The sequence below is a fragment of the Taudactylus pleione genome, unplaced genomic scaffold (assembly GCF_031769625.1).
Source record: "Taudactylus pleione unplaced genomic scaffold, aTauple2 ptg000026l, whole genome shotgun sequence".
Lineage (NCBI taxonomy): Eukaryota > Metazoa > Chordata > Amphibia > Anura > Myobatrachidae > Taudactylus > Taudactylus pleione.
Window position 1 is genome coordinate 33,862,650 of NW_028284428.1, and position 21,057 is coordinate 33,883,706.

A 21,057-nucleotide genomic window follows, 5' to 3' on the forward strand; every position below is an offset into this window, starting at 1 on the left:
TGTGTTTCAAAAATGACAGGAGCTGTTTGGCTGGTACTTTATGTGTGTGTGTGTATGTGTGTATATATAGCTAGTGTTCACTCTAGGTGCAGGGTACTGATCACTGAGGAGGGCATATTTTAATTTTGAAGGGCAAAACTTTAGACGTGACTTATTTGTACAGCTACAATATCTGTAGTGATACATCATGTCTAAAATTTTGCCGTTCAAAATTAAAATATGCCCTTTTCACTGATCAGCACCCTGCACCTAGAGTGAACACACATATATGTATATGTATATATATATATATATATATATATATATATAATAGCCACGATGGTCCGGCACTCACATAAGTAAATAACTGTGCACGGTGCCTCCACAGAAAAGCATAAAGACCACAACACGAGTGCGGCACTCAGGGCTATGAAAACATTCAATAAGTGCAGTGTTGCATTTATTGAATGTTTTCATAGCCCTGAGTGCCGCACTCGTGTTGTGTTGTATATATATAATATATATATATATATATATATTATACACTCTATACTCTCTATATTAGGGAATAATTCCTGCTTAATTTTTTTGAGAGGTTAATTTTTATTATATTAAAGGGGCAATATTAATTCATTGTTAGTTAGTGTTTAAACATGATTTTTTTTCCATCATTTAGATAAAATAACTAATAATTTTAATAAAACCAGTTTTTACTGCTGATTCAAATATAGGTCAGAGCTTCTTCAGACAAGCTTGCTCATGTTATGTTTATGCTTTGTAATCACGGGTTGAGAATGGAATTTTCTTTGAATGGTAATAAATAATACACCTACTTACTTTATAAGACATACCAGATTTTATATCAAATGGCTTGCAAGAAGCACTTTTTGCAAAGATGGAAATTACACAGTCCACAGGCGTTTTCTGTGTTTTTATAGATCATGGTAACTATTAATGTTTTCTGTAGTACAGCTTACCTGCATTGACAATTGGTTGGTCCTGCAGTTGAGAGAAGGAGGCTGCACTCTCATGTCCGAGATATGTGGACTTTTTGCTTGGCACGTCCGCACCGTCTAGCTGGGCACAAGGCATGTTGCATCTTATTGAGCCAATTGTTTACCACTTTACATTGTTTTGCTTTTTATTATGCGTCACATTATATTATGTTGGATTTATTACTTACCCAGTTACTTTGTGTTGGACTTGCTACTTTATCATGTTTATAATATTATTTTGGGATTATAGTGGTAATCGGCTGTACATCATGGTCTTTGAACTGTACACAGTAGGCAGTGGGTTCTCTATATAGCCATTACCTCTTGATTAAGATATTTACTATATAACTTTACCATTACTGTTATATTACTATTTGCTAAGTGTTGTACTCATGTTCCTGTGCTCTGATACGCACAGCATATTGAATATTTAGTGTTTTATAGTACCATGTAGACTGTGGTAATTTTCATAACGGGAACACAGGGGTAATTAACAGACAGCCACACTACTATTTTCCTATATCTGTATGCATTTTGTGAGAAATTATTTGCCTATTCTGTTTACTGCTGCATTGGTTTCTTACATATAGCAAAACAATTAGGGCTCTATTTATCATTTTCGTTTACTAAAATAATGTGAAAAAGGGTGTTTTCACATTATTTTAGTTTCACTGAAATGTATTAAAGGGCTTTTGGAGCACTTTTCTTGAAAAACTCCAAGCCCATTGATTTGCATTTAGTTAGGAAGCAGATCGTATTTGCTATGTTTTTAATGGGAAATGCAATCTGCTTGAAAATGTACTAAGGTGGAATTGTGAAAAAATACTGGGTGAGATGAGATGCGGTCAAAATCCCTACAGCCGGGATGCCGGCACTTAGAATACTGGCGCCAGAATCCCGACACCTGTCAGAATCCCAACGGCAAGTACTGGGTATAGGGGGAGTGTTAGGTGTTAGGCACTACGGGGAGGGTTATGGTTAGGCACTAAGTGGGGAAGGATAGGTGCAGGGTTGGATAGGTTTTAGACACTGGCGGAGGTTAGGTTTAGGCAGCAGGGAGGGAGGGGTTGTGGGAGGGTTAGGATACTGACCGACAGAAATAGTTATCCTAACCCTGTCAGGATGCCAGAGTCAAGATTCTGACCACCGGGATTCCAAGCACCGGCATCCCTTATCCAACCTGAGTGGGAGCCCTGAGATGGCGTTAAGCAGGGTTCCCCCTGGTCCTCGACTCCTTCTCCGCTCTGACAGGCAGGGCAGAGCCGGGAGCTGGCCACAGTGATCAGCTGTGTGGTCTAAATGTGTGTGTCCTGATGACGGGGAATGGACCCCGAAACGTCGATGCACTAATGCAATAAAGCATTAGATTTTTTCCACAATTATCCAGCCTGTGAGTGCCTCCTTATTGGAATTGGTTATGTGAAGGGGATCACCACAGCAAGGCATTAATTGCTCATTGAGGAGGAGTGCCGGTAATACGGATTATATATATATATATATATATATATATATATATATATATATATAAACAATTTATTTAGACAAATAGTATAATACTGACATAGATGCCTGGGTCCCAGCGTCATATAACTTCCTATGTAACTTTAAGTTACTATGATAATCTAAAAATAGACACACTTATAATAGACCACCCTTTCCTAAAATTAGGAAGGAAAAATTTAATAAAATAAATAAAAAATACACAAAGTCCCAATATTATGGCTAATCATCCAAAGTGAATCCTCTTTTAATGATATGTTGATACAAAGTTCCAAATTTGTTGCAAATAGATGGTAACTGATAAATATTGTCCTGAGAAAGTGCAACAATGTCTCTGCTCTGTGCAGTGGAAATATTCTAATTCACATAAATTCCATAGGTATTGCCAAAATGAGCTGTATAGTGAAGCGCTGCTTTCCAAAGCAGCATGTGCGGTCGATCTGTGAGTCTGTGCTGGTGGTATATTGGCTTGCTCCCAGGTCCGTGCTGTGTGTCGACAATGCCGTTCACCCCGTCTGATGAGACCGGCGTCTCTACCCAGCGGGGAGCTGTGTCCGCCAGACACATGTAGCTGTTGGACTCCCGTGTCTCCTTTTGATTAGCTGATCTTGTTAGCCACTTGTAGTGACCGCGGTAACCAATGGATAAGGCCACAATGGGAGGCAGAATCACACTGCAAGCATCCTTCCTAGATCTCTGTTAGATGGCAATATTTATAATTTATTTATTTATTAACAGTTTCTTGTAAAGCGCAACGGATATGCTGCACTATATAATTGGAAACATTTATAGAACAAAACAAGGTAATAACAGACAGACATAGAGGTAAGAGGGCCCTGCTTGAAAGCTTACAATCTATAGGGAAATAGGCATTGATACACAAGGATAGGTGCTATATATTGCAATTTGGTCCAGCCCGAATGCAGTTTTTGTGGGCTGCATGATCCAGTCACACAGGAATGTCAGCCAAATGTCAGGAGTATGTGAAAGAAAGACAATATGTGAGGTTATGTGTGGACTGTGAGAGGGGATGTAATAAGACATGGAAGCTATGAAGGTTATGTGATCAGTTCTGGAATCTGATAAGCTTGTCAATATGGAGAATAGAGGATTTATAAGCAGTCTTCCTTCGTACTAACGCGTTTCTTTACAGCCTTTGTAATTTCTTAAGAGGATGTGGGACTGCTCAAGGGGTGGATCTATTTATTTCCCCATTTAATTACTTTATTTGGATGCATGTGTGAATAAAATATCCAAGCATTAGCAAACATACAAAGATCCCAATTAGATCTTCACAAGGATTTCTATTATAATAAAAATGCAAAATCAATAATCCAATCTATTAATACATCAATATCTTATACATATATATGTGTGTGTAAACTTAAAAATATGTAAATATGCAAAAAGCATATATTCCCAATTCTTAATTTTCTATTATTTATATCTTAATTTTTATTTTTATTTATCTGTTTGTTTGTTTCACTGGAGGTATATATATCGCTCTCTAATAGCCTAAATAATAATAATGATCATAAATTTATAAAAAATACAAATAATATGGATATATAAAAAGTAATAACCTAAATAACTCACCAAAAAATAATAAGAATAGAATTTATGTATAAATAATATGCTATTCTTATTATAGCACAGGAAAAAGAGCAGATGAAAATCTAGACCAGTGTTATAAAAAAAACTGGACACATACAGATAATAATGATACAGAAAATTTTGATTTTCGCGCTACACTGATTGAACAGGGACGACAGTGAGCCTTCTCAGCTGGTTATTTTATTTTTTTCGGTGGGGGCCAATGTCATTTTTCTTCCTCTGGGGAGCAATGCATTTTTTTCCAGTGGGGAGCAATGTGATTGGTTTTTTTTTCTGTGGGGGCCAACCGATGGGTATACAATCGAGAAACCGGCTGCCTTAATACCGGCAGCCGGCTTCCCGACTGTCATATCCCGGCGGGGGTGAAATGCCAGGCGTCTAGATGTAGATGCCTGACATTTCCCCGACACCGAGCTCCTCGAGTGGACAGCCGCGGGGGGGAGGGTTAGGTTTAGGGCACCCGGGGGGGACTTAGGGTTAGGCACCCCCCGGGAGGGTTAGGGTTAGGCTAGGGGAAGGGAGGGTTAGGCACCCCTGGGGGGGACTTAGGGTTAGGCACTTGGGGGGGAGGTTAGGGTTAGGCACCCTTAAGGAGTGTTAGGGTTAGGTTAGGTTAGTTTATACTTACCTTAGGGACGATCGGGATTTCCAGTGCTGTCGGGCTTCCGCTGCCGGGCTCTGCTCATCTGTCGGGCTGCTGCTGCCGGGAATCGGCCGACGGTATTTCATACCGATTCCAACCAATGTAATTGTTTTTTCTGTGGAGGCCAATGTGTGTGTTTGTTTTCTTTCTGTGGGGACCATTTTGATTGATAGATTTGTCTTGTGGCGCCATTGGGTTATTTTTTTTTCTGTGGGGCCTAATGTGTTTGTTTTTGTTTTTCTGTGGGGGCCATTGTGCTTTTTTTTTATGGGGGGGCAATGTGTGTGTTTGATTTTCTGTGGGGGCCTCTGCATGTTCTTATTCTTGTGCGGGGCCAATTTGTGAGTTTTTTTTCCCATGGGGGCCAATGTGTTTTTTTGTTTCTCGTGGGGGACTGATGGTGTGCCTTAGCAATTTAAAAATCTTGTTCGGTGTGCCGCGAGTTGAAAAAGGTTGAAAATCACTGCATTAGAAACAGAAGGACTGTAAACTGATGGCTGCATTGTAGGACGTTATGTAAAGTTTGGAGGGTGCAGCTTCTATGGTCAGAGAAGTGGCTCTGTAATCTTACACATTTCATACCAATCAGACAACTCTGTGTTAATATAAAATGATGACTGCTCAAATCAACTTAATAGTCTTTCATAGGTGCATGAAAGGGAGAGGTTAATCTAGACCAGTAAAAAGAAAAATGTCCTCCCCCCCCCCCCCCCAGCACACTGCAAAGGACCACCCAGGTAGGTGCCGATGGGGGGTGGGGCCTGATGTGTTCCATCATTAAGCCCCACCCCTCACCTCCCATATTGTATATAGGGGCGTGGCCAAATGATCAAATTCTTGTGGAATCGCGTCATTAATCCCCACCCTCTACTCGGAGACCCCTGATCTCCTTGGAAATTCTCCCCATTCTGCACACTTCACTAGGAAGTGGGTAGGAATGCGGGAGAAGTGCCTACTCTACCGGGGGTGCGGGGGGGTTACCTGAAAAATCATGAATCCCCTGCGACTTCCAGGAGAGTAGGCATGTATGATACTACTGGATTGTAGAAATACAGAGATCTTTATTGCATATATTTGCAAAGATATGTTTAAGCACTGGGTCGCATCAAGGCGTCTCTGTGTTAATGTTTCTTTCTTCTGTCAACTCTGAAGATGGCTATATGTAAAGAATATAACCACACCAGTGGAAAACGACCTTCTACTCTAATTGTACCTGAATCTTATAAATAATTAGAGAGGTTGAAGAGGTGCTACCCACTAACAAAAGCAAATTTCAAAAAAAAGCAGATGATAGTATAAAAATGTATGTGCATTGAGCAAATAGTAGCTAATGAGAATTCATTAGCCGTGATTAATATAGATACAAAATTATCTCTGTTGTATAACATCAGTCAACACTGTTGCAGTGACTAATGTGTTTATATAAAACTAAAAATGTTCTCCTAGGTAGTGTCTGAATAATGTGGACACAGCAGTAACATTAGTGTGTAACAGACAATGGTTATAGGTGAGAGGCCAGAGATAGAGATATAATAATAACCCTTTTCTATATAATCAAGTTGGTTAATATAATAAAATTCCAGTCATATTACAGCCAGTGTATGCTGTGAACAATAGTTATTTAATTGATAAATGGAAATAATATACAACTATTTATTATAAGACACGGACTAATTGAAATGTGAATACAGGATATTTATTGTTACAATATAGGAAATAAAGTGCAAAAATCAAATGTGCAGGATTGGAAAATAATAAAAGGAGAAATAAATTGGAACTCAAAAGAATATCATAATATAGCTCAAGAAATATATGAAGTACTGTAATATAAACCTGATGCAACATTGGTACAATTAAAGTTCTAAATAGAACATTATGTAACTATAGCACTACAAATTACCAGGTTGTGATGTGAATTATATGAGCAGAATAAGATCATGATAAAGTTTTGGGTTCTATGTAAGTAGTCCCTGGTACTCATTTGATTTCATTTTTTAAATAAGTTTATATTTCACATGTGTAATGTATATTTGTTTGTAAGTTCTGTAAAAATAAAAGAAATTATATGTTTTAAGTAAAATAATAAAAGTTTGATTTTAATGATACGACCAGTGCACCCTGGGACTATCCTCTGCACTTTTTTGGAACTCTGAAGATGGCGTCAGCCGCTGTAGCCTAGGGGCTACATTCCGAGAAATGACTGGGAGATGGTTCTGAAGGAACCCCTGCCAGCAATGGCCGTTGCACATGCGTGGTCGCATGCTCAGAAGAAGCCCACGCTCTGTTTAGTAAATTGCTGGAGGACGGAAAGCTAGAACAGCATGCATTTACTATATTACTCTTTGCTACCTACTTCTTCAATGGAAAAGTGATTTTCTGATTCTGTTCATACACAAGAAAATGTTATATACAAGATACGATTGTGTTTATTTACAGTTGAAGGGAGCAAAGCTGCAGAGACTTTAATGGCAGGAGATGAAATTGTCAATATTAATGATATATCTCTCAGCTGTGCCTGAGTGAGCAATAACTTTGCACCCTCCTAATTGTGGAGCCCTATACTCGCATGCATAACATAAGCCGTGTTGACTTGGTAGGTGCTGCCTCGGGTCGCACTAATTGGCACCACTGGGTCACATGTTTGACATATGCTAGCATAATGGCTCCTCTGTGTACAGTTCTCTGATGTTTAAAGTACATTAATTTGGTATAGATAAAAATATACTGTTACCTCCAAGTTAATCATTTATATAATGTTAATGCTCGGGTAATTTTTCAAAATGGTGTGTGACTCAGAATTCAATTAGTGAAATAGGGGCCTATTTAACTTCAATATTACCGGCATATACCTGAAAACACCCCTTTTTTGAGGGATACCAGCAAATATTAAGTATCACCCAAAAGTAACGAGGAGGAACCACAGCAGATATCTCTGAGGTCTCTATGAGGACTGTGAAGCTGACAGATTTACTAAGCTGCAGACCAGAAAGCAAAGCATTCTGGAGTTTGGCCCCACCAGCTAACACCATTGCTGTATAAAACTGTTCTTGCTGCTCATTTTACATGCATTAGTTATAGTAGATGGTAAACTGTTTAAACCTTTGTTTCAGGTTGAAGATGGGAGTAAAGCTGCAGACACTTTAATGGCAGGAGATGAAATTGTCAATATAAATGATATTCCGCTCTCAGGTTACCGTCAAGAAGCGATCTGCTTGGTGAAAGGATCACACAAGACATTGAAAATGATAGTAAAAAGGTAAGCCATCAAGAAATTCAGAAATGATAAATATTCAAAATATACATTTTTAAAACGTTTTATAAACCATTTGATGGTTATTTTAAATTGCTATATTGTTGGTTTCTGGTGGAAATAGAGAATCATATCTTTGGATGAAGAGGTGCACTCTGTCCCTGCCATAATGAATAAGCTGGATGCCCTCCTCTTGGAAAAGGGTCATTTCCTGAAGTACAGGAGAAGGGTCAAGTGCAACAGAGTTCATCATTGTACCTTCTACTTTGCAGATTCTTATAATATAAAAAAAATGTAGTATATACTACAGTTATATGTTTGTGTGTTGTATTTCGTAAGCTTTTATCACGTGATTTAGCAAATATACCAGGCTGGGTCAGGGGTCCATTATGAAATGATTGTGCCTATGTGTAGTTGTAGTGCCTGCAACCCCTCATGCAGACTTGCCATATCATCCCCTTAATTTGGGACACATATCGATTACACAGGTTCTGGGAATATAGAAGGTTGATGTCTACAGCAGTTATCAAAAAAGAAGAAATTGACAACTTCACATAGGGCACAATAAAAAAAAACAAATATTAATGTGCTGGCAGGATCCTGTTATAGAATAAGATGTAATTAACAATATAATTGTATTAAACATAAAGGGCGGAATTCAATTGTTTTCGCGGCCCGTCTTAAGTGATGGGAGATCGCAGGCCGCTCTTCAATTGTTCCAGCTTTTCACGCTGATCGCGCCCAAAGTGGTAGGGTTTAGCAACGTAAATCGGCTAACCCTGACCAAAGTGCTGGGCGCGATCGTGAAAAGTGCTGTTTGGGCGCCCAAACAGGTCACTTTTCGCCGATTTCAGCTCGCACCCCTCTGGGGCTGCGAGCTGAAATGGAGCACTGGCAGCTGATCGCGCCCACAGGAGCAACAGTTGAATAGCTCCATCGGGCGCGAAGGGGGCTGGAAACAATTGAATTCTGCCCAAAGAATAAATTAAAAATAGAAACAATTATATTACAATAATAAGTGGCATTATACACATACTATATTAAGTATTAAAAAGGATAAATGTAAAAAGTATGAGGACTAGGGTATCTTCATGCAATAAAGACATCCACTAATTATATACACACATATTTCAATTTGGAGACTCGGAAGTTTAGAGAGGCAATTGTGGATTCAATTATTCCATTAGAAGAAGCAGAGAGTGTTCGGTTTTTAGTAAATGCAGCATATGCATGTTGTTAGTAAACCAGCCAAAGATAGTTCAAATAAATCAGTTAAGCGGTCTGATGTTGGTACCGCAAAAAGTTGTTAAATGCTGTTAGTGGCTGTTGATTTGTGAATATATTGGTTAAAGAAACAGCAGAGGCGTCACTAGGGTTGGTGTCACCCGGTACTGTAATGCATGGTGACCCCCCCCCCCCCCCACAAAAAAAAAAAAGTTGGGACCATGGAGCGCAGCTCCACGAACTCTTCCCCCTTACCAGTCCAGCAGTCACACTGTGCTCCTCACGGAATGCCAGGCGCACCCGGCAGGCGTGTCGATGCCACACCCGATATTCTGGGTAGCAATGCTTAAAGTGGTCCTAGAGATGTGGTGGAATGACCCCCCCCTCCCCCCGGCGATTTATCAATAAAAGGACAGCGTGCGCCTAAGGCATGTACCGCAAAAAGGGGCGTGATCTTGAAAGAAAGGGACATGGCCATACAATACTATCCCTAATTCAAATTACGCCACACAGTAGCACAATCTTATCCACATTACACCGCACATAGTGCTAGAGATTCACATTACACCATAAAGTAGTGTCCCTTATTTATGTTCTGACACACAGTAGTGCCCATTTCACACAATGACCACGTTATTGACACTTATACACAATGCCCACAGTAGTAGTGCCCCTTATTCAATGCCCCCAGTAATAGTGTCCATTATGCAGTTTCCCCTTTAGTAATACCCCTTTATAAAATGCCCCCTGTAGTTGTGCCCAATATGCAGTGCTTCCTGTATTAGAACCCATTATGCAATGCCTTCTATATTAAAGCCCATTATGCAATGCTTCCTGTATTGGAGCCCCTGATGCTGTGCCCCCAGTAGCTCCCCTTATGCAGTGCCCCCTATATTGCCCTTATACAGTACCCCAGTAGTGCCCTTATACAGTACCCCCAGTAGCACCCCTTATACAGTGCCCCCTATAGTGCCCTTATACAGTACCCCAGTAGCACCCCTTATACAGTGCCCCCTATAGTGCCCTTATACAGTACCCCAGTAGTGCCCTTACACAGTACCCCCAGTATCACCCCTTATACAGTGCCCCCTATAGTGCCCTTATACAGTACCCCAGTAGCACCCCTTATACAGTGCCCCTATAGTGCCCTTATACAGTACCCCAGTAGTGCCCTTATACAGTACCCCGCAGGAGCTCCCCTTATGCAGTGCCCCCAGACAGTAGTGCCCCATATGCTGTGCCTTCCATAATGCCCTTATACTGTGCCCCCTATACAGTACCCCCAGTAGTGCCCCCAGAACACCCCCAGTAATGCCCCTTATGCTGTGCCCCCTCCCCTGTGCAATACTTACTTACCTATCTTCAGGATGTCCACTCCAGGCTGGCTTCCACCAGGAGGGTTCCGGGCGCGCACCTCCTTCTTCCTCATGCCGCGCGAGTGATGACGTCACCGCGGCCGGCGTCCAGAGCCACACACAGGCACATAGAAATGCTCTGTGCCTGTCTGTGGCTCTGGACGCCGGCCGCGGAGAGAGAACTAAGTCACTACCGGCGGCGGCAGAGTGCAGGACCTCGGAGGAAGGGGGTGTGCTGGCAGCAAGTGCGGCCCGCGGGTCTGTATGCTGCTGTTTTTGGTGTCACCCCCTTGAAGGGTGACACCCGATGCGGGCCGCACCCCCCGCACCCCCCTTCTGACGCCACTGAGAAACAGTACTGTATGAACAGTATTGAAGTCCTCTTAAACAGGGCAAGATTAACAATGGGGTGGATGGAGCTACAACCCCAGACCTCCACATAAAAATATGCCCATTATGGCAGCATGATGATGACCAGCTGCCTAGCTGGCCACTCAGTCGGCCATAAATCTTAAGTATTTAAATAGTTTTTCTAGTTTTCCCACAAAATTATGCAATTTTTCTACTTTTATGTAGTTAGGACGTGGCTCTGGTCACAACCATACATCACTGGTTACAGCTCTTCTCCTCAGTATAGGCACTTGAACATTTTCAACCACAGGCTTCTGTGGCCTGTAATCTGGCCCTGATCTTAATCATCATTCTTGGTTTGTGCCTTGTGTGGGAACTGCAGAGGTGCCGCTGATCCGCCAGATGCTAAGTCCATAGGACAGGGTGTAGCCAGTGGTGTTACTAGGGCAGGGCGAGCGGGGAGCCATTGGACCGGCGGTGCGGGGGGGCGCCGCCAGCCACGGTACCGGCCGGCCCGCCCTAGTTAGCCTGTGTAGCGCCGACCGCAATGAGTGCGGTCAGCGCCACACATTTACACAGGACCGGCGCTAGGCTTCCAGCGCCGGTCCTGTGCTTCACACCTGAGCCCGTTCCCTCCCCCTGAGCGCTTGCCCAATAGCGCTAGGAGGCGGGCTCAGGCTGTGCATAACACACGCATCATCGCCAGCGCTGGCGGCGATGCGTGTGTTAAACAGCAGCCAATGAGAGTCAGATAGACTCTCATTGACTGCTGCAGCACCCACTGCAAGAGCCGGACTTCCAGTGGGTAATGGGACTGACGTCATGACGTCTGTCCCATAATGCTGAGCGTCGCGAGCAGGAGCAGAGATTCAGGTAAGTATATTTTTATATATATATATATATATATATATATATATATATATATTTTTTTTTTTTTTTTTTTTTCTTTAACCTATCTGCACAACGGGGGAGAGGGGTGGCTACTACTGGGGGAACCTCTACTGGGGAGGGGTGGCTACTACTGGGGGCGCCATTGGGAGGACCTCTACTGGGGGGGCTACTCTACTGCGGACTACTACTTGGGGAGGAACTACCACTGGGGACATTATAAAAGGGGCCTACTACTAGAGGCACTGCACTCGGGGGACCACTACTGGGGGCAATAATAGGAAGGGCCACTACAGGGGGCACTGGATAGGGGGGATCACTACAGTGTGCCTGCATAAGGGGACCACTACTGGGAAAACTGCATGGGGGGGTACTACTGCTGGGGGCACTATATAAAGGGCACTGCATAGGGGAGGACTACTACTGGGGGCACCATATAAAGGGCACTGCATAAGGGGATACCGCTACTGGGCGCACTGCATTGTGGGGACTGCTACTGGGGGCACTGCATAAGGGGGAACACTACATGGGGCACTGCATTTGGGGGGGTCACTACTGGGGGTACTGAGTAAGGTGAACTAATTGGGGGCTGTATAAGGGGGACCACTACTGGGGATACTGTATAAGGGGCACTACTATGGGCCTGCATAAGAGGGACCACAACTGCATACTGGGGGTACTGTATAAGGGGTACTACTGGGGTTAAGGTGCATATGGATAGGAATGTTCAGTTTGAAAATAAAGGGGTGTGTCATGGTGACACGCCCCATTTTTAAGTGACCACGCCCATTTTTTTTTAAAGGCGCGCGCCATCGGGGGTGGGAGCTCCCTTTTCAAATTTGCCCTGGGCTCCAAATACCCTAGTTACACCACTGGGTGTAGCTATACTGATCCGGTGGGTGCTATCGGTTCCAGGCCTGTATGACAGAGTGTGGTTGCCGATGTAACGGCTACTACAAGTGAAGGTAAGTGAGGCAACATGGTTCCAGATGCTGCAGCAGGGTAAGATTTGCTGGATTTGGGGGACTGCTAGCCACTAGCAAGTGCCCTAATACCACAGCCAATTCCTGGTATTAGTGCAGGGGCGACCCAAATTAGTCCATGTCCCTCTCTCCCTATAGAGAGTGAGGGGACAGCTTTGGCCAGGTGGGTTAATATAATTTGAATATTTTTTTTTTTAATGGTCCTTTTAAAGCAGGTTGTTGTGGAGAGGACATTGCTGCCATGGTCAGACAAGAAGGATATGACGCTATAGAGGACACGTGGTGGTATTGCCTATATCAACCAATCAGAAGCTTGTAATCATTTATCTAGTACAGTCTGGAAAGTAATTGCTAGAATCTGATTGGTTGCTATGGCAACGTCTTGGCTTTTGTTTTCCTCCACCTGCCTCCATATGTAATATGACATGAGAGCGCACAAGAGCTGCGTGTGGTATGCTGCATGTAATGTGTCCTCACAGCATTTACACATGTAAATTCAGGCAACATTAAAAAGCAAGAAAACCCGGTATTAAGCCATTCTAAAATATAGGGGTCAATCCAATTACACGCAATGTACTCCTGGGTTTGAGTCATCGCGACAACGGGCGCACTTGACGGCAGCCCCAAATCCACATAAAAGTGCTCGCAGCCCCATAGGGCTCTAAGCAAAATTATGCGAATTCGGACTTTGAGCAGGCCACGAAGGGTACGAGATGCCGTGTCATTGCTGGCGTTTTAACGCTGTGGCAGCTGCAACTCGCACCCTTTGCAAGCAATTGGATTGACCCCATAGAGTATGTTCTACATAATGTTCCAGAAATAATTGTGTCACTCATGCTCTCATCACACCTGCAGCAGGAGGAGGGAGGTGCCCCCTGTCACTGTTACCCTCTGTAGTGGTAGATGGTATTGGGGGTTGTTTGTAATCAGTGTCCATACGTGTTTCTAGCATTACTTATTAGTGAATTGTAGGCTGGCTAGCCATGTGGCTAGTGTAATTAGATGTTTTATATTAATTCAGAGTTACACCAAAGTTAAACAGGAGGAAAACAGAAGGAGAACAATCTATCAGCCATCCCTGCTTCTGTAGGACTGCTTTTATCACACTACTGTATCTCCACCTCAGATCTATGCGCTTTTATTTTATCAGTTTGTTCCTGCACCCATAACATCTCCTGATTATTTCTCTTAATATTACACTTTTTGTGCTTGTACTTATATATTAACCAATACTGTTCTTTTACTTGCATTTTCATTTTTTGTTTTTTTTTGTTTTTAGAGAACTCAACGACGCTGCTTCTATACCACATGGTCTCCATTCCTACTTCCATCTATCCTCCCCATATTTCACTAAACCATATCATGTCCCTCTTTTTTTCAATAACACCCCCCCACACACACACTCAGATACTCTACCTGCAGCTTTCCTTCCCTGCTCAGAAGGCTGCACCTTCCCTGCGCTCTCTTCTTCTACATTCTCCAAATTATCACCTCCACGCTACAGCAACTCTGATAATTTAATTCACATCTTTCCCATTAAACTCTGTCCCTCTCTCCTGTACCCTATGGTATGCTAGGTCTATCTGTATTAAACTGATCCCCACCCATGACCTTTTATTCTTCAACTCCCTGAATATCCTAGCTATCACTGAATCCTGGATTTTCTCCTCATACACCACTTCTCCCATTCACCTTAGTGTAGCTGTCATCTGTCGTCCCCTTGGCCCTATCTCCAAATTCCTTGATAACTTTGCTTCCTGGCTCCCCCACTTCCTCTCTTTAAACCTTCACTCTCTCATCTTCGGTGATATCAATATACCTATTAATGCCCCCACTGACCTTACTGCCTCTAAACTCCTTATCCTCTTTTCATTACTTGGTCTCTCTGAAGAGACCTCCTCACTCTTTCATTTGAGTGGACACGCACTTGATCTGTTCTTCACTTACCATTGTAATGTCTCTGATATTACCAATTCCCCATTCTCTCTCTCTGAACATAACAGTGGAGGAAATCACGGTCTAATACAGATTTCCTCCATGCCTCTCCACCCAACTGATTATGTCCTCCCACTCTTGCTTCCGAGATTTTGCCCGTGCTGTTCTTTTTCTCTGGGACTCTCTCCCTCTCACTATATTACTCTCCACCTCTCTATCAAACTTCAAACAGGCTCTCAAGATCCACTTCTTTATCAAAGCCTCCCAGCTCTCATCCTAACCCACTACCAAATGCTACTTCCTAACTGTCTCTCCCCTCTGTGTCATCCACGGTCTGCCTGCCTTTCCTCTTTAGACTGTATATACTCATGAGCAGGTTTGGTGTTACGAGTCTTATTGAAACCCCTGAGTGCTGCGTTTACCTAGCTTGTTTATATCTATATATCCACTGTATAAAGCCGCCCACTTCCCATTACATACATCCACAAGTCAGCAAAACCATCGGTAACATCGGACCCATAGGCACAGTTGTGGTTGAGCTGACCCTGACTCACAACCGTGACATTTCCGCAGCCTTGAGATCCAACCTAAATAAGCCCATAGATCAGTTATGCATTTGGACACCCCTGCACCGATTGGGATGAAACCAATGCGAGGTGGTCCAGTTGGATCCTAGCCAGGTTTTAGGGGGGTTAGGGTCAAAGGTCGGGCCTCCCATTGATGTATGCTGCACAGAACTTTTACCCAGGGAGCCTGTTCTGGGCCTTCCACTGGATGGATTTGGATGAAAACTTCACAGAGTGGTAACATTGGATCCCAGAAGACATATCTAGGGGGTTGAGGTCCCGGTCGTACCTGTTACTGTACGCTGGGCAGAACTTTGACTCGGGATGCTGGGATGAACTTTGACTCGGGAATCCTGTTCTGAGCCTTCAACTGGATGGATTTAGATGAAAAATTCACATAGTGGTAACATTGGATCCCAGAATACATACTAGGGCAGGGGTTCCCAAGCGCGGAGGCCAGGATCATCACTAAGCTTGGCATCGGGACCTCCACTGCAACTGCTACCCACCGTGGACCTCTCCCCACCTACCGGTAGGTAAGTCCGCCCCCAAGCAGAGCGGGACGCCGCCAACTCATTAGACCACAGCCTATACCACACCCCGGTTGCCATAAGTCTGTTGACCAAAGGTCCAGCAGGGGGACGTGCAGGAGTGAGGACTGCATGCCAAAGGTGCCCCCTAAAAGGGTCCACCCACCCCCCCAACCGTGGGCCACATCGAGACTATCACCGCTATTCACTATATGTGTGTCAACTTACGGAACTACCTAGGGAGCATTGTGTCTACCCAATAAATAGGTTGGATCCAACATCATTTGTCAGTTTTTATTCTACCCACCTATACAACACCACATCCTCTCCACACTCCAACCCACCCCTCCATCTTATATCCTCCACCTACGACCACATTCTCCCATACTTAGGAGCGCACATATACCCATCCCCCTTTGCTTGTGTATTATACCTGTTAAAGAAGGGTTAAATCTTAAAAAAAATGACGTAGGGTCCCCCCCCCCCCCCCCCAAAAAGCCATAACCAGCCCCGGACTGGTCAGCCAGTCCTGGTTCCAAAAATTATGAGGAACAAAACGAGTAGGGTTCCCCTGTAATTTAGGAACTAGCACCTGGCTGCAGGGCCAGTGCTGGTTTTAAATATGGGGGGAATTGCATAGGGGTCCCCCTATATTTAAAACCAGCACCGGACCCAAACCGACTGGGGTGTAATGTCACAGCCAGGAGACCCTATTACTGGGTCTCCAGGACAAAGCATTCTCACCCCAAGCCAGTCAGTCCAAGCCGGGGATCTCAGAGGAAGTGGAGACCCCCCAAAAAAGGGCACCCCCCTCTCCTGAAACCCCAGGCTTGGACTGGGGCTCTTCCCTGCACCCCTGGGCTGTGGGTATGGGGGTAATAATGTGTCAAATAGTATTAAACTATTGTATTTTACAGTGGAACTACAGGTGTCAGCATGCCTGCCCTTTGGCACTTGTGGAACTACAATTCTATTTTTAACTTTCCTCTATTTTAATAGTGATTGTGTTGATGTTTTTATTGAAGGGATATGTGTGTAGATGCGATATTAGTGACAGTTCCTGGTAGATTTAGCCTTTTTCCACTCCGTGTAGAAGATAATGTTGTCCTCTACTTCCTGATGATGTTGGCATCATAATTATCTATTTGAACATAGTATCCGGACTTGGCTATTGCCTGATGTTCTGTATTTTGAGTCACATTTCTAGACTTTCTAGTGTTGTTTGTAATTTTTACACTGCTACTGTCTTTTTGTTTGTTTATTTCATTTTTAAATTGTACAGTTTTGCTGTTAAAATAAATAAAATCTTACATTTCTAAATATAAATAGTAAAGGGAAAAATTTCTAACCTATTATTTTCAAATCATGAAACTCCTTTTCCTAGCACAACCTGTAAAATGACAGTTATAAGCTGATTGGTTGGAGGTGGGCAACTTCTCCACTATCGATCTCCAAGTTTTGATACATCTCCCTCTTAGCTTCCAGATTCTCTATGGCTGCCCTAATTCATGTTACAATAACTTGACAGGAAAGGTATCACACTGGGTACACCGGACTTCAGCCGCTAATGCCCCAGATATTAAATAGCATTACCCTACAAACCAAAAAATAAAGGAATTCATCCAGTCATTGTGAGAGGGATCATTCCTTTTTATATGTCCATTTTTGAAAAACTAAGCATGCTGGTTAATAGCACAGATACAGCTACAGAGAGCCATTTTAACTTCCATATTGCTTTGTCATATTTATTAGTCCTCACAAAATATGAAGCTTTGTCCTCTGCAATGTGAAAAAAACATTCGTTACTGTACGGTAAAATAGCCAAAAGTATCATTTTTTTTTTAAGTATTAAAGCTATAACTGAATAACTGTCCATATTTTTACCACTCTTGAGTACAGTATATTCCCAATTCCAGTTAAGCTTGGCTAATTGAAATTCTGATTTATGTTGATATTTGTATAATTATTTGTCCTGGCACTGTGTTGCATTGTATATGAATACTTACCAGTACTTGCATTTATTTTCTAGTTTTTCTTGTTTTGTTTGCACTACTTCTGTTTATGTACTAAGCAAGGGACGTGGACGCCTTGTGGCGCCAGGGGCGGAAGAGAGGGGGGGGGAGCGGGTACAATTTGCCCGGGCTTCCGGAGGGGGACGACGCCGCCCCCCCTCCCCTGCAGCCGCCCAGCACACAGCGTGTGCTGAGATGCAGTGCGAGATTGCTCGCGGCTGCTAAGCAGCAGCCACAGCAATCTCCTATGCCTGAGGGGGTGAGCGATCACACTGATCGCTCCCCCCTGGCTTTGCGCCGGGCTGAGGGGCTCACAGAGCCCCTCCACGGCGCTGCAAAGGTATGTTTATTTTCTTTTTCTTTTTGTTTTCAAGAGGGCGTGGCCACGCCTCCTGCGATTAGGCCACGCCCCCTCTTTACCGGGGCCCAGCAGCGCTCCCTACGGCCCTGTGTGGCGCCATATAAATAAAGAATAAAATTAGCGCATTCGTGCTTTCATGAATAAATGTGCATTCCTGCAGTCTTCCACGTATGACTATAATAACATACACAATACATATATAAACACCTCCGAGCAATAAATTATGTACAGTTGATTTTCTAATATTGTAATTGAAATAGATATTTTTTGAAGGCAACAGAGATGTATGCGAAACAGTAGTCCGAATTGAGAGAGAATTCAGAAGGAAAAAAGGACAAGAATATTTGAGTCATAACCTAATAAACAGGGAGGATTATTTATATATATATATATATATATATATATAAAATATGTGTGTATATATATATATATATATATATATATATATATATATATATATATAGACTTAATAGGTCTCTGTGACATGAAGGGCTTACTCTGCCACCATGTATTAGCTGCGGACAGTTGTTTTGCAGATTTGTCTTGAGTTTCCTTTTCTGTCAGTAACCTGTCATTACTGGCTTCTACTACTAGTGTTCTTTAGCTACTAGGCACTCAACAACTGCATGCACCAGCTGTAGGTAAGTAGTCACTGCCACCATCAGTCTCTCATCATCTGTGCCTGGAACTTCTTACTTGTGGGTGCAGTTGCTACAGCATCTCTTTGCAGTGATTGTAGATCATTCTTCATGACCACTTAGGATCAGTAGTTCATGGCAGCAGGAAGCTGTTGACTCAATTGCTGGGTTCTCAGATGGCTGTCCAGGAATGGATTAGAGAATGAGCTGTTAAATGTAGGTCATAGGAATCTGCATATAATAGGTATAATGCAGAATCTCACAGAGTGGCGTAGGCTCTGCTCATCTTTTTATATAGTTCATACACAAAGGTTGTCAGGTGTTAATCCAGCCCTCTGCCCTAACAGCTGGAATAGGGCTAATAGGAGCACTAAAAACAGGGGGGCCTCGATCTAAAGTATAATAGACAAATACACACACAGACACATCAGTAGACCTCATCTGGCCTGAGTGCATGAACGCTACACTGTAAGAAATAGAAATTAGGAAATGAAGGGCCTGATTCTGAGATTTACGCTGGGGATGCCCACTGCTACTCTCATAGCCGTCCGACGGCAGGCAATGTAAACATCAGGAACATTGACACAGATCAGGCAGCATCACAGCTTCTGAGTGAAGTCTGACCTGTCTTAAACACTGCGTCTATCCCGACACGCTGAGAGCTCTCCTGCTGAGAAGGAGATTGCAGTGGCTAATTTATGCACGCTCATAAAAATGGCTTGTAAACAGTCTGACATGCCTGCGTTTTCTAAACCCCTGTTACTTCCCCCAAATGCTTACTATCCATCACTCACTTTGTGAGAGAATCCTCTGTGCAAGCGTAATCACAAAATAATCATTATGCGTGCGCAATACAGCTTTCACACATGCGCAATGGCTAAAAATTGCGCAATCTGAGTAAATATCGGCATTGCATCTCGGAATCAGGCCCTAAGACAAGTAGCATGACCTCGCAGGTCTTGAACAACGAATCACAATTTATTAGTTTTCACATATAAATTGCCGTTTTCAGGGAATGATTTCAACTCCATCAAAGTCTTCACTTCTGGCCAGTCCCTACATTGACTCACAAAAATATGAGAGCTGTTTTTTTGTTTTTAAAAGAAAATCATACATGCTCTGCAGTCACACTTACACTCCAAACTGTATTCCATTTAAATTCAGGAAATGTTTTTTTTTTTCCAAAGTATTGCAATAATTTGTCAAGTTAGCCAACTCCATCAAAGTCTTCCCTTCTGGTCAGTCGCTACACTGTTCTGCATCCATGCCACCAGGTTTCACAACAATTTAATACACAAACTATGCATTTTTCATGGGTTGAGGTCTGATAGCTCATATGCTGTGTACACACTACTAGATATATAGTTCGATTGAACAACGAACGATATATCGGTAGTGGATCTGTGCACACCATGTAAATCACACATATATCAGGTTGGCCCTGCAGCACAGCCAATATATCGCTGCATCTGTGTCGACACTGATATCACAACTGGGCGGGCAAATTTAAACTCCAGCCCAGTTGTGATGTGTGGCCAGGCAAATCGAGCTGCCGATAAGTAGGTGTGTATATCTTACCAAATTGGCCCTTCAGTCGGCGCGATGGCTGCACTGTTGGGTAAGTGTGTGTCCAGCTATAAGCTTAAAGAGACCGAACCGCACCAAGGGCCAAATGTAATAGAGTGAGAGTTTAGAAAAGGTGAGAGTTTAGCAGTAAACTCTGACATTGGTTGAGTTTTAGCTTCAAAATGGGAAAACATCTGGATGAGAGTTTAAATCGTGAGCGTTTTTTGAGTCTAAAAACATGCATGAGTTACATCTTCTCTGACTCAATTACTGTGGCCGAGTTTAAAAAGTGTGAGGTTTACTGCTAAGCTCTCACATTTTCTAAGCTCTCCGCAGCCTATACCTAACCCTCCCGGGGGGTGCCTAACCCTAACCTCCCCCTGGGGGTGCCTAACCCTAACTCCCCCTTCCCCTAGCCTAACCCTCCTGGGGGGTTGCCTAACCCTAAGTCCCCCCCCCAAGAGCTCCTAACCTAATTCTGCAACTGTCCGCGCCTGTCGCCTGGCTTACCTTCGTTCGGTATGCCGGGTGTCGGACTCCCGGCATAGGGATAATGATAGGCATCGGGATTTCAACGCCTATCATTAGTCCCCTGTCGGGATTGCACAGTTGGGAAGCCGGCGGTCGGCATTTCGACCGTCGGCTTCCTGACTGCATCCCCCTGCTG

At 43.3% G+C, this 21,057-nt stretch overlaps 1 protein-coding gene across 2 annotated transcripts in view; it reads left to right on the forward strand.

Moving 5' to 3' along the window:
* SHROOM2 (shroom family member 2) overlaps positions 1-21,057 on the forward strand; it is a 301,341-nt gene that overhangs the window by 112,654 nt on the left and 167,630 nt on the right. For both annotated transcript variants that reach the window (XM_088451660.1, XM_088451662.1), the window contains exon 2: positions 7,842-7,987. In XM_088451660.1, coding sequence (XP_088307786.1) covers positions 7,842-7,987 — 146 coding nt within the window. The remainder of the gene's footprint in view (positions 1-7,841; positions 7,988-21,057) is intronic.